Source organism: Micropterus dolomieu, linkage group LG03 (assembly GCF_021292245.1).
Source record: "Micropterus dolomieu isolate WLL.071019.BEF.003 ecotype Adirondacks linkage group LG03, ASM2129224v1, whole genome shotgun sequence".
NCBI lineage: Eukaryota > Metazoa > Chordata > Actinopteri > Centrarchiformes > Centrarchidae > Micropterus > Micropterus dolomieu.
The window spans coordinates 10,298,689-10,312,982 of NC_060152.1; the positions used below are offsets into that span (position 1 = coordinate 10,298,689).

General features: G+C 39.6%; 2 protein-coding genes across 2 annotated transcripts; one reads left to right on the forward strand and one right to left on the reverse strand.

The window, feature by feature from the left end:
* The first annotated feature begins 1,551 nt into the window (after nt 1-1,551).
* On the forward strand, nt 1,552-11,720 carry gnl2 (guanine nucleotide binding protein-like 2 (nucleolar)). The gene is made up of 16 exons (XM_046044835.1): nt 1,552-1,779; nt 2,203-2,287; nt 2,409-2,503; nt 3,313-3,452; nt 4,516-4,700; nt 4,826-4,892; nt 4,999-5,157; nt 5,274-5,387; nt 7,559-7,687; nt 8,779-8,883; nt 9,075-9,233; nt 9,572-9,679; nt 9,803-10,287; nt 10,639-10,721; nt 10,981-11,060; nt 11,231-11,720. Exons 1-16 carry the CDS (start codon nt 1,716-1,718, stop codon nt 11,372-11,374), a joined length of 2,202 nt encoding a protein of 733 aa, XP_045900791.1. The 5' UTR covers nt 1,552-1,715; the 3' UTR covers nt 11,375-11,720.
* dnali1 (dynein, axonemal, light intermediate chain 1) lies at nt 11,410-14,209 on the reverse strand. The gene is made up of 6 exons (XM_046044838.1): nt 14,004-14,209; nt 13,055-13,191; nt 12,808-12,977; nt 12,431-12,609; nt 12,005-12,169; nt 11,410-11,851 (listed from the first exon to the last, which is right to left on the reverse strand). Exons 1-6 carry the CDS (start codon nt 14,082-14,084, stop codon nt 11,816-11,818), a joined length of 768 nt encoding a protein of 255 aa, XP_045900794.1. The 5' UTR covers nt 14,085-14,209; the 3' UTR covers nt 11,410-11,815.
* Between the last annotated feature and the right edge of the window lie 85 nt (nt 14,210-14,294).

Consider the following 14,294-nt stretch of genomic DNA (forward strand, 5'->3'; position numbering starts at 1 on the left):
TTATTAATGCCCTCAGCAGTAGGAAAAACACTAGACTTAAGCAAAGATTACAAGCAATTTTACACCAATAAAACTCACAACAGGGTACATGTGCTGCTTAACTGGTGGTGCAGTTTTATGAGGGGAAACTAAATTTCCTCAGAGAAACAAAAAATCATTCTGCTACAAACTGATTAAACCAGTGCTGAGAATAAGGGTTTCATATGCTCTCATAATGTGCTGGATTTGAAGGCACTACATGCAAGGATATTTTTGATTGCTAAAGGCATTTAACAGGGTGCATCAGGTGCAAAAAGACATGGAAAGGCAACTACTGCATGCAGAAATGGCTGTGCATAACTACGTAACTACAGTTTGGGTTGAATTAATTTGGCATGAAATAAAAGGGACTTGACAGTGTTTGTTTATCTACTGTCTGCATAAACATGCTTTGTAAGATTGACTTTTATATTGTAAATGTAAATTTTAAAACAGAAGAAATAGTAAGATTGAACCTAAACAGTTTATTTTTGTTTCTTCGGCTTCGATTTCAGCTTAAAGAGGAAAGAAATTTTACTTTCTGATTTAAAAAATAACTTATTGCAGTGCAACTGCTGATGCAGTCAGTTCCAATTTCATCTGTATGAAAATGAACAGAGAACATTCCTTGGTCTCCCTGCTTTATAAACTGAAAACTGGATGGCGCCTCTCCAGACCGGAGTCTCTACAAACTTGCCTAGGTTGGCACTGAGCCACACTTGTGTAACATACCGTACACACTCAACGTCATCACATCCAGACAAACTTGGCCTTTCATACATTATGGTCTTCTGTGTTAATGAAAATCATATTGTACTGGCAGGGTTTTTTTTTTTGTCTTGCAACTCGCCTCATAGTCAGGATGAATCCTTCATTTAAAATTAATATAGAGCAACAACATTACAGTACATGTAGCTGTTTATTATTGGCAAAGTGTATTTGTAGGACACATCCTTCTTACTTTTAGGACAAGAAGAAGATTCAGAATTTCCCAACTAGAATTGTATTCCTTGAAGTGTGGGGAGGGCTTTGATTCGGCAGTAAGACCATAACAACAACATATGGCCTAAATCCTATGACCCTTATTATTAACTTAAAATTACAGAGAGCAGCCTCTCAGGTAATGTTGGAAATTCAGCAGGGTGTGTTGGCATATGGCAATAGCCCTGCCATAAATAGAAACTGTGTTGCACCCTCTTCTGGGAAAAACAGAGTATAGCAATGCAACATTTTCATAGAGTCATAATTGAGCTCTAGATTCTGTTGATTTTTTTTTTGTCTGGGCTTAAATGTGACAGCTGCTTTACTTGATTTATGTGTTATGGAACTACTTTTAGACAACTTTTTGTAATCTATAAATGTATATCGATGTAGATACAGTTAATTTCAGAATTAATCCAAAGATAACCTCTCTAAATGTTAAATGCGTTTTACAGTTATGATTTTTACTGCCTCTCATGCAGCTAAAATTATTTCATCATACCGTCACACTGGTGCACCGACGTCTGCTCTCTGATTGGTTCTTCTCGGTGTCGCTCCTTCGCTGACGTCTTTCCTGTTTCACCGTAACAGCACGTGTACGGTGTACAGTTTTGAGTTGAAGGGATAACTAGCAGCTAAACTTCAGCTCTTAGTAACCTTCTTGTGGTCTCTAATTTTGATTTGTCTGGGAAGGCTTTGTCGATTAAGCGGTCAAAATGGTGAAACCTCGGTTCAAGGGGAAAAGCTCGATAAACCCCTCGTCGTCCAGCAGCAACCCTGGTGAGCTAACCCCCCATTAGCCACAACGTTTGTTTACAGCTAATGCTAATAATTGCTAGCCTGGTGATATTTGTTAAATGAAACTACTCAATAACAGTGTGTGAGCAGCATGTCACAATGAAACACATAATTCGGGTGACTCAACTAAAACTTATCTTACTTCTAAGTGTATAACAAATGCAGTAACGGCAGCTTCAGGCCTTTTAAATTTGACACTGAAGTAATTAACTTTAAGGGAAGGAACTGTATTTAGTGGTGTTTAGAGTAATTGTCATATAGTCTGGAAACAGCTGCTATTATTAGTTGATCATTGTTTGCTGAAGCAGCTTTGGTATCTCTTGAAAAAGCTCATATGTTCTGATAATGGGTGCGTTGTTGCACCGATAAAGTTATATCTTTAAAGCAACTACACGTATTTCACAGATCGAGCGAATGGTGCTGGTGGGAACAATATGAGGGACCGATCCACTATCAAGCGTCTGAATATGTACAGACAAAAGCAGAGATGGTAATTACTGATGCAGATTTGAATTATTCTTGAGGCCCACAGATTGGCATATTTTCTTAAGTGGTAGTGAAATACAACAAAAAATGTGACTCATACACTGATGCTGATCTTCTGTTCCCAGTAATAACCGTGGAAAAGTCATCAAACCTTTACAGTACCAGTCCACAGTGGCTCCAGGGACTGTAGCCAGAGTTGAACCCAACATCAAATGGTTTGGTAAGTGTACTTTCTTTGTTAAAGCAGCACCTGCTGTGGTAGCTGTCAGTATATTGTATTTGCACTGAATGTCTTTATGGAGGGAAATTACATTACTAAATGTGACACTTAAGTGCTGCTTTGGCATACTTGCAAGAATAACAACCTTGAGAGAGTGTACCACCCTGTTGGACAGTGCAGAGCATTTGTGAAGTACTTGCCTCTTCATGGATTATAGATGAAAATTTTTTTGTGATATAGATGGATGTTGTTTTATTCATTTATCATCACTTCTACTGCTGCTTCCCAGAGTGATAGGCTTATGTTACTGTAAGGCAGTTTCATTTTGAAAGATTATCCGTTCAGCACATCTCACTAGCCATTTTATGTTAGCAAAGTGAATAACACTAACCTAGTGTACTGAAATGGCAATAAGGTGTGCACTGGGCTGTACAGACTGTAGACTTTGCAACTGGGAACACCTCCAGCGAAAATAGACGCCTGAATAGAGGCCTGAACTTTGAATTTGAGGTCATTACAAATCAAATATTCATACTTTGACCGCAAATGAATGCAAAAATCAACTATTTAACCTGTTAACTAATGGCAATTGACTGAATGCATTGGTCATTTATTGTAGTGATGGCAGGTGTTGAAAGAAGGAAGGTCTTTTGATCTCATGTAATATTTATGAGGACCATTTAATCAACATATTTGAGTAGCCTTGCTATAACTCATCAGTGAGTGTGAGGGGAAATTGGCAACTAATAAGAGAAGGGGTTATAAATGTGTTCAGAAATGGAAAATGCATCTACATTCTTCTATTTCAGCAAATACCCGTGTGATCAAGCAGTCTTCCCTCCAGAAGTTCCAAGAAGAGATGGGAGCAGTACAGAAGGATCCATATCGTGTAGTGATGAAACAAAGCAAACTACCCATGTCCCTCTTGCATGATAGAGTGAAAGCCCATGTGAGTGTACAGTGTTTGCCACAGAGTGATAGTGTAGCTGCCATTATGCAACCAGGTAAAAACTATTGATGTTTTTAACTGGCTTATATCATGCAACAGAGATGAGAATCATGCCTCTGTGTTCCTCAGTAGCTTGTTTTATGAGGTGGGATGAACATGACGGCTCACTTTAATCCTCATTCAATTCTCTGTCTATCCCATCGTGACCCTGAGTGTCCTGGCACTGTGCTTGACATGGGAGAGTTGCACTCTGCCAAGCTTTAACTTTTCCAACATTAACCAACATGATTAAGAAAAACATGCAGTTCGTCTTTTTCTCTTCCAACGTATCATTGGGTCTTTTTTATTTTTTAATCTAAATTCAATAGTCCCTCATAGTGAGATATTTCTCTGAGTTTGAATCAGCTAAAGATACTGAATTTTTTTCCCCATGTTAAATTTACATCTAATTATTGATTGACAAGTTTCCAAAAAAGCTCCCTCTTACATTGCGATCACCATCTTATTCATTTATTATTCATTTCACTCAGGTGATAATATGTGAACAGCAGTATGTCAGGTCAGGGTGCCATTCATGCTTATGAAAAGCACAATTTCCCCCTCTCGGTGAATACATCTTCATCTAGTATCGGGCTTAAAGCCAATTTATGATGTTTGAAAAATACTTCTGACCGTTGATTAACCAGTATTCCAGAAAGGCAGATCAATTAAACCATGGCAGTTTTGCTGTTATGCCTTATAATTTAAGATCTTTGGGACACTTGATCAGTCCTGGCACAGGCTTGGCGGTTTCATTGGCTTAGGTGTTACATACTTGGGTGTTCTGTTTACTGTATGCAACCCTCCAGTCACAACAGATCCACCCTGACAATTTCCTCTACACAAATATTTACCACACTAAAGTTCAGTAAAAAAACGGAATGAAATATCTTTAGAATTCACTTGTGTTTAATAGAAGAAAACATTTTGGACATTAGACTTTGCTTTCTTATGTCTTACTGTTAATTTAAAAAAACTCAGAAGTGTAAGTCTAATCTTTTACTTTTTGTATCTTCGCCCACAGAACTCCAAGGTGCACATTCTAGACACAGAGGGTTTTGAGATTACATTTGGGCCCAAGGCTCAGAGGAAGAAGCCTAGTCTCATGGTGGAGGATGTGAAGGACCTCGTAGAACAAGCTGAGGCCTCAGCCCTGAGCTACAATGCAGACAATGACAAAGACCTGATGACAGAGGACACAGGGGTCCGGTAAGACCTTCAGAAGATACTTCATCAATCCAATCTACTGGCCACTCTAACTGGGCAGAAGCATGGTTGCTGGATTTTTAAAGGTAGCAAATATAGTCATCTTTTTAATTCTCATTTTGTAACAGAGAGGAAGCACGTGAGGAAATCTTCAAAAAGGGTCAGTCCAAGAGGATCTGGGGAGAACTTTACAAGGTATTGTTTCCATCCTCTTCTCAGTATTGTGCATCATGTTAATGTAGAGTTGGTACACTGAAGTGTTACAGGATCATTCCTATTCCTGACTGTATTCTTGTAATAGGTGATTGACTCATCTGATGTCGTCATCCAAGTGCTGGATGCCCGTGATCCCATGGGAACACGCTCTAAGAGCATAGAGACATACATGAAGAAGGAGAAACCCTGGAAACATCTGATCTTTGTTCTAAACAAGTGTGACCTCATTCCCACCTGGGTCACGGTAAGAAAATTTACAATATGTCCATTTTGGCTCCCCATTTGAGTGGATATGATTGTGTCTTTTCATAGTGTTAAATTGTGTCACTGTCTCTTTGTCTCCACTCAATATTGAACCAGAAACGGTGGGTAGCTGTTTTGTCCCAAGAATACCCCACTCTGGCTTTCCATGCCAGCCTCACCAACTCATTTGGTAAGGGATCCCTCATCCAGCTGCTCAGGCAGTTTGGCAAGGTAAGCACGTGCCTCAAAGTCAAAATATTGAATTATCTTTGATTTGTCGAGAGCCTAAACCATTTACTGATCCAATAACAATTGCAGATTCCACAGCTGTTTGCCTTTATGTGCCTTATCTTATTGTCCAGTCTGTGGAATCATTTTATCTGCAACAGAAATATTGCTTTGACTTTTAATTTAAGGCCTTGGTAGTGTGAGCCTGAGTGTACTGTTTACTCATGTAAAAGATTTATAGATTTACTTACGAAACTAAATCTACTACCTATAATTTAGGATATTAGTGCTTGGGGTTTACTTCTCTTCTGTCTTATATACTGTGCAAAATTTGATCACAGTTCCCCAGTAAAGGACATGCTTGTATCAAAACTGAAATCAAATTATTAAAATAATACTATTATCAATTATTATATAATTATTATAACTATTCCATCATTTTTCGATGATTCCTCCTCCCCCCCACAGAGTGAGACAGAGACAGTGAGAGCGCCCTCAAATGACTGTGACTTGCCTTACCTATGTTACCAGTTCCAGATTTTTGGCCTCGATCCATAGTTGGGCCACACTGGTTCCTCCAAAGTCCACTGAATACGCCTGTGTTGTGTAAGGCTGCACCGTGGTTGCCGGCGCTTATCACGGCCATTCTAGTCAGTGCTTGTCCACCAGATTCAACCGCAACGCGTCCCAGATGTGGCTCTCCGCAGAGAATAGGAAGCTAGTCTGTTATTAATGGAAGCCACGTCAAGTAGCACAGAGCAGATCGAACTGGGCAGGAAGTCAGACACAGAATGGCAAGGAGAATCTGGTCAATTTTCAAAATAAAACACCCCCAATAAACACGTTTAAAACAGACAAAAAAAAAACAATTTTACTACGTAGCCCACTTAATCATAATAGAAGTACAAAAATCAGTAATGCGGGGCAGGCTTCAATCTCCGCTGCTGAAATGCTTCTGAGACGCTTCCAGTGGAAGTTGACACTGGACCGAGGACGGAACAAAATCGTGGCGTAGCAGTAAAGTGACGCAGCCAGACTCTGTGGACTTTTCGGGTTAGACTAATTTAGTCTGGCTCGTACCTGGCAACATATAGCCAGGTCCATCTCCACACTTCGAGCAAGTTGTAAAGTCAAGAATCAAGCTGGTAACTAGCATCCTGGACCACTCTGTTGATGAAGGGTGGCAGCGAGACGCTGTTTTGTCGTATAAACTGTAAACAGGAACTTTATTTCCTCTGCAGCAGCCAACACAAAACACAACCTTAACACTATTAAGCTGTTACATGAGCATCTAGCCCATCACACAGCACTGTTGCCGAACTGAACGTGCCACACACACGTTGTACAGATGCCTGGTAGTGACATGTTATTACCAGGCACTGGTAAAAACAAAGGAAAATAAATCATGACCCATCCCTGCAATTTATATTTATGGCTGTATTAAGCCATTGATAGCAATGCTGATCAGGACTGCTTAATGGTAACATCACAACCACTGTTACGATATATGCATCGATCTGATTATGATAATTCAGTGGAATAGTCAAAAGACATTCCGTTTAGACATTTTTGTCCAAAACTTTGACAACATTATAACATACATCACTAACCCGACATAAAATTACCTAAAAGATTTTGCCTAGATCACCCACCCCTAGACCTGAACATGCAAAGTTGCGTAGTGGCTGTGGAATGGAGTGTGTTTGTGAAAGCGTAGGACTTAAATGATCTGAAAGGCAAAAAATCAAAATGGTTTGATATTCAAATGGAATTTTCTTAAATTTAATATTGTGATTAAAGAGACATTTATGAGAAAGACACAGAAAACGTTCTATGTTTTTTTTCCTTTTAAAAGTTTTTCTCTGTTGGACCACAGTCACCAAAGAGTCAGGAGATAACAAGGACAAATAAACTGTTCCAAAACATCCTTCAGAGTTTACCTCCTGGGTTAAAAATAAAAGATATTTATATGTCTTGTTTTAAAAAGTTTTAGATCTCAGCGTGTGTGTACTTTAGTATATGTTTTGAATAAACTTGTAGTTCTGGAGTGATGACAAATTCCCTTTATTTCTGATGGCAATAGATCCCCATCTAAAATTACCTTCATGGAGTGAGGACAGACTGAGGCTGTTGTTTAGGAAACACAACACTGACTTTATTTTTGCCTCCCACAGCTCCACACAGACAAGAAACAGATAAGTGTGGGTTTCATTGGCTACCCTAATGTGGGAAAGAGCTCAGTCATCAACACACTGAGGTCTAAGAAGGTCTGCAATGTGGCTCCCCTTGCCGGGGAAACGAAGGTAAGATTCAACAACAATACAAACTAAATTTAGACCCGTAATATGCAACAGAACAACGTGAGCAATGATTTAAGATTGATTTATTTTATAGAAAATTTTTAGTCTGAACTCTGATGGTTAACCTACATTGTACTTTTGCATTGACACAGAAGACGGTGTAAAGGCCTAGAATCTAGAGTATGAAAAGAAAAGATCCGACCAGTACTACATAAACACTACTTGGAAAAGAAAAGTAGGAGTAAATAAGGAAATTGTATATTTTTTTAAAGTGTGTAGTGTAGAAATGAAAGAGGTGCTTTGAATCAGTAGGGAGGTGAGGTGAAAATATCAATGTTCCTCTTCTTAACTTGGTAATTGTTGATAGCTGCAACAACAAAAGTAGTCGGGTCCGTGTTCTTAACTATATAACTGAAAATCTAAGACAAGACTGGGCCAATAGAAAGAAGAACAACCATTTTTATCCTTAATTTCCTCTCGCTGGGGCTGTTTATCCTGTTTGGAAATGATCAAGAGTCGGAAAACCCAAATGTCCAAAGCAGGGTCAAGAGGAAAGAAAGGAACAAATCTTCCCTTTTCCATGCTTGCCAAAGCTGTCAAGCTGGACCACAACAGAGGGGAGATTTGTTTTGCACACCTATCCAATAAATCTGGGCCTGTGGCCTCCGATATTTTTCACCTGGTTTTTGATTCTCACCACGTATTCAACACTACTTGATGACAGCCAGACAAGCTCAAGATCCACAACACTGCTGTGACCCTCATTCCCCCTTTTGTTAGAATGGATGGGTGTTTATATTTCTCTGAAAAGTTGCAGTCCCTCTGTCTCTTGAAGCAATCGTGGAAAGGAGAAGTTGTTGGAAGCATGAGGAGAAAAGAAAGGATGCTGTTGTCACAGTTGTTGACCAAAAGCAGTTTTTGATTTTCTCTTCCAAAAGATAGTTTTAAAAATATATATTTTGCTGCCCCACTCATCATAGTTGACGTGTCTTTTTATATCATTAAGTACAGACAAGGTAAAATATTACACACACCTCATGTGAAACTGAAATGATTTGACCATACAGACATCATTAATCTCCTTACTTTTTTAGGTGTGGCAGTACATAACTTTGATGAGGCGCATCTTCCTCATTGACTGTCCTGGTGTCGTCTACCCTTCAGAAGACAGTGAATCTGATATTGTCTTGAAAGGAGTGGTAAGTCTTTCTTATTGTTTTTCTATTCTGTACCAAGGTTCTGCCTCGGATACACCTGCTGCCTTGATCAGCTCTGATTCTGATCCTCCAGATGCTAGGTTTCACATGTAGGCCATGCAGGCCCCGTAACTGAAAGGTTGCAGGTTCATATCTTAAACTGCACGCCTATTTCTTCCCCCTTCCTCACAAAGGTTCAAGTGGAGAAGATCAGGAATCCAGAGGAGCACATTGGGGCAGTACTGGAGCGCGCCAAGCCAGAATACATTCAGAAGACCTATCGCATCCCCACTTGGAACTCTGCTGAAGACTTTCTTGAAAAGCTGGCATTTCGCACTGGGAAACTTTTGAAGGTCTGAATGCTCTTTCATTTTCTTGCTACAGGACCTTAACAGACTATACTTAAAACTGCTTTTCCTCAAGTTTTTATTCTTTTTATTTCGTCTGCCATAAAGAAGCAGAAAATATAGTTACCAAACAAAACTTCATTAATAGATTGGAGTATATTAACTGTCCATTGTATGTAGTGCTAGAGCAAACCCTACAGCAATAATCTATCTAATCTAATCTATTTTCTACTTGCATACATAATGTGCTGTACTCTTGGCGGCTTTCAATTAAATAGCAAAGTGTATGTGAACCACTAGTTTTAAATCTTAAGCTTAAGCAATGTATTTTTGGTCTTGTACAGGGCGGTGAACCAGATCTTTCCACGGTCTCCAAAATGGTGCTGAATGATTGGCAGAGAGGACGTATCCCCTTCTTTGTGAAACCCCCTGGACCTGAGGGTGATCACGAGGTAAGAGTTTACTGAATATTCCACCTGTGTATTTTGTTTTTTTTCAGTAAATTACTTTTTGTGTGTGTACACTAACCTGTGCCCTATGTGTCAACATGTGTTTTGTCTCTGTAATTGTTGTAGGACAAGGAGCAATTGGCAGTTGGAGGACCCTCAGAGGTTGTTGAGAATGTACAGGAGGAACAGCCAGACAAGCCGGACGCCATCTCAGAGGAACATGAGGAACAGCAGCAGCGTCAGCAGAGACAGAAGGAGCAGGTCCAGAAGATTCTGGCCAATGTGCGACAGAACTTTGGAAAGATCAACGTGGCACCTGAGTTCAGTGAGGAAGACTTGGTTGCTGTGGAGATGCCTGACCTAGATATAGCTGACTTCTCTGGCTCTGATGGCGAGGAAGGCAGTGAGGAAGAGGAGGGTGGAGAGGAAGACGGGACCAGTGTTGATGCAGCTGATGGAGAGACTAAGTCCTCAAAGTCCACAACCTCTCAGACTGGCAAGGCAAACGCTAACAAGAGTTCTCGTGAAGTGATTCGTGAGCTGGATGAGAAGATCTCAAAGTACAAGCAGTTCCTGGACAGAGCCAAATCCAAACGTTTCTCTGCAATCCGGTCTGTATGCTCTCACCCAGACCTCACTTACACATTTCCTTGTTTTGTGTATTTCACTTATTTCTTGCCATGCATTTTAGGTGGTCTGTGCTAAACAGCCTTTAAGCCCCTGTTGACTTAAAGGCTCCTGGGTTTGACTGTGATCAATGGCCTGTTGCCATAACTTTTGCATTGTGTTCTGTAATCAGCATCTCCTCTTGTTGAATTTCAGCCAACCCGTTGAAACCAAAGTCAAAAAGCAGTTGTATAGTTACTGTGTGTACTTTCTTTACTGTTCATGACATCAGAACCCAAAAGGAGTATACTGTTTGCTTTGTTGGGTAGTGATTTACTTTTTTCTTCTTTCGACAGGATACCTAAGGCACTTTCTGACAAAGCGTTCACAGACCTCAAGACTAAACAAGCGGCAGCAGCTAAGCAAGCAGAGGAGAAAGGTAGTGCATCAACAAGTTTGCCGTGACTTTGTATGGTGCTGAATGTAGAAATTATTATGGAAGAAAATCTTACATGGTTCCTCAGAACAAAATATATCTTACTGGTATGATGATGTGTTTTCCCAGGTTTGACACAAAAATACACAAAATCTGATTTGTACAGTATTTATCCGTAGAGATACAAATGATGTAGGTCAGGTTGACACGGAGATCCAGCCAGGCACTGACATCATATTTGTTAATCTTTGTTTGACTTCAGCTGCAAACCAGAGGAGCAAGAAGAGGAAAGTTCAGGGGGACGAGGAGTCCACCCAGCCGCGCAGACTGACATCTAAACAGGTATGCGGTGTTTGTTCTTTCTGACGTCAAACAGATCTGTCTGGGTAGACACGTTAGATTCATGTCTATTCCTCTAACTGATGAAACAGGAATGGAGAAGAAAAGCTCTGGTCTTTTTTAGCGGAAGATTTCATAATTTTTTCTCTGTTCCTCTTTATCCATCTCTACAGAGAAGAGCGATGGACCGTGCCAAGAAAGCTAAGAAAGTTGGTGTACGCTATTACGAAACACACAATGTGAAGAACAAGAACAAGAACAGAAAGGCCCCAGCATCAGCCACAGAAGGCCAAAAGGCCAAAAGATCAAAGCACTAGACTGGAGTCATAAAACAAAACATATGTAACAAATCCTTATTTAAATTAGCCACAAAATGTCATGTTTTTATTGAAAATGTAAAGTTGACAGAAGGTGGAATGCTAACTACATGTTAAATGGTCTTAATCAAGTGGCCTTATCTTGACTTTCCTTCAGGGAAGTGACTGTTTGTATCTTGCCTTTTCAACTTTATTTTTCCTTCAACCTAGAACTGTTTTTGAATGATATTTCATTCACCATTTACAGGTGTAATGCTCTCTTGATGTTCAAGAGAAATGTACAGTAATTGTTAGAACTGTACTTGTCATGTCATGCTGTTTGGAAAAATAAAATGGTTGCTAATAACACTCTGTTAAGTTTACATTAATTGATATTATTTAGAAACAAATTCAGTAGCATTCTGTGCTGGGATACGGCAACTCAGTTCTTGTTTGTCGTAGTTACTTCTTTGGTGTAATGATTCCTTCCAGCTGGGTCTGATAAGAATTAAAAAAATATTAAAATAAAGACAAACAACACAGCTATTATTGGTGCTATATATATATATATATATACATATATATATATATATATATAGCTAGCTATATATATAAGAAATATTTATTTGGTATGTAATTAAGAAACATCACCTTGAGCTGCTGGTTGGTTCTCTTCAAGAACTGAATCTCTTCAGCGTGCTTCTTTTCCTCCACCAATCGCCTTTCATTTTCTCTTTTTTCAATTGCATCACATTTAGCTTTCTGTTCGTTCAGTTGCTTCTTCAGGTCTTGTTTCTCATTCTCCAGATCAGAAATCTAGATATGTAATAAGACAAGCTTACATTAAAGATAATTATGTTCCAGATGCAGGATCAGTTATGTTGAGAGCACTGTCGCCATCCTATACAGGGACTCTTAAAGTGAAATGATGCTCTCTGCTGGATACCTATCTGAAGAACAGTCTGTAACTGTATTCCCATAGCTTTAGATGAGTAGCAAATTAAAGCCAATTGTTGCAAACATTTGGCCTCTGTATGCCAATGGTTGTAAGTCAAACAAATAACTAAATGTCCTTACTTCTTTCTCCATGTCAGCTTTGCCCTGCTCAGCCTGCAGTGCTTTCCTCATACCGAAAGCCACACTGCTTTCATACAGTGTCTGGTAGGCAGCAATAGTCATTTGAATCTCATCTCTAACCCGCAACAGCAGAAGACCCCTCTCGGCACAATTGATGGTCACCTGTCTTATCAGTTCATCTTGAAGAAATAGAAAATTTATATTAAGGTTATATTGATGTGGTTTCGTCAGAAGAAAGATATAAAAAATCCAGCTGTATCAAACACAAAACTAGCTATAGTGCATGTCCTTTCGCTCCTTTTATAAAGCAGTGTGTTCATCCATCACTGTAACACAATAAGTGGCCTCAGTGCAAACCAGCATCTCAGCCTACTTACCAAAGCACTGTGAATAGAGCTCCCTGCGGACAGGGCAGATTCCTGTTTCTCTGGCCTGCCTTTGCTGCAGCTTTGTGTCCAGCAGTTCCTCTAGGTGAATAACATCTGTTCTTGTACAAGGTGTACTGGACACTTGCTGCACCCACAGCTGATTTCCTTCCATCCATTCCCTGCATTGGCAGAAGTTCAGATAAATGACAGCATGGTTTGAACTTGTTGCACAACATATAGATGGGAAGAGCTATACCTGGGTGGAAGGATGGCGTTCAGGATCTCCTCATTTTCCTGCTTGGTGGACTCAGAAGAGGTGGATTTTGATTTAGGAGGTGGTGGAACAGGGGTAGAGATAGCAGGCTGCTGAGGGCTTACTTTCAACGGGCGTCCCTGTAGTAAAAAGTATTTTATGAAACACATTGTATATTGCATGTACTTAATCTTACCTATCCTAATTTAATTATATTTTTTAAATACCTGAAACCTTTTAACAAATATATATCATATCTTCACCTTATAAAACTGCCTTGTAACTCTCACTGGCAGACCTGTTCCACACCCAAGCTATTCCATGTATGAGAAACAACAGTAAGGACATCTGCAAGACTGGATCTGCAGATGTTTCCAAACACAAAGTAGCTACAGCAATTTTAGGTGCTTGCACCATCTGCAGGTAATGGATGCTACAACAAGTACCTGTATGTATAGATCATTGTTTATTACTTAATATATGACAATATAAAGCTTTTATTGGCGCTGGTTATTCAGACAAGTCCAAGTGTCACTTTTCACATGTCCAGAACAAGTAGGCCTATACCAAATAAGAGCATACTTGTCAAGGGTTTCCATAACACAAAGTTTAGCAGGACATGTAGGTCGTTAGTGTGACTACTACAGAAATTATAGTCCAGAAAACTCTTTGGAGACTGAAAAGTTTTAACCTTATATTAATTTAACAAAACACAAACAGCAGCTAAATAAAGGGGAGGAAACTAGCGTTAAAGTTGTAACATTTTGAGCACAGATCAGCATGTGCACACCGGTTTGTAAACAATATATTATATTATTTTATGTATTTCCAGTGTTTGTCTTTACTGCCATGCACCACTTAAATCCTCCACCCAACGTTGTTACTTAATCCAGGTAATTTAACATTAGCGTTAACTGTGGCGGTGACGTTAAGGCCTAATTTACTAACTCACCTTTGGTGATTTTCTGTCTGTGCTTTTGCTGACCAAAACTGGATTGTCGTATTTCAGGAGAGACTCGGCTGGTGGAATCATTGTGTTTTACTGTGAAAATAATAAGCTATGCACTTGGCTGGTGTGGGGCTTCAGTCACAAGATTATCGGCGTTGTTGACAAAAACTTCGTGCTCAGTTTGCGTTGTCATGGCAACAGTGTCCCGGCGTTCCATTTTATTTTGATCGAGTGGAATCAGATGTTCGGTTCGTATATGTTGGTTTTTAGTGACCCTTGCATTAAATACATTTT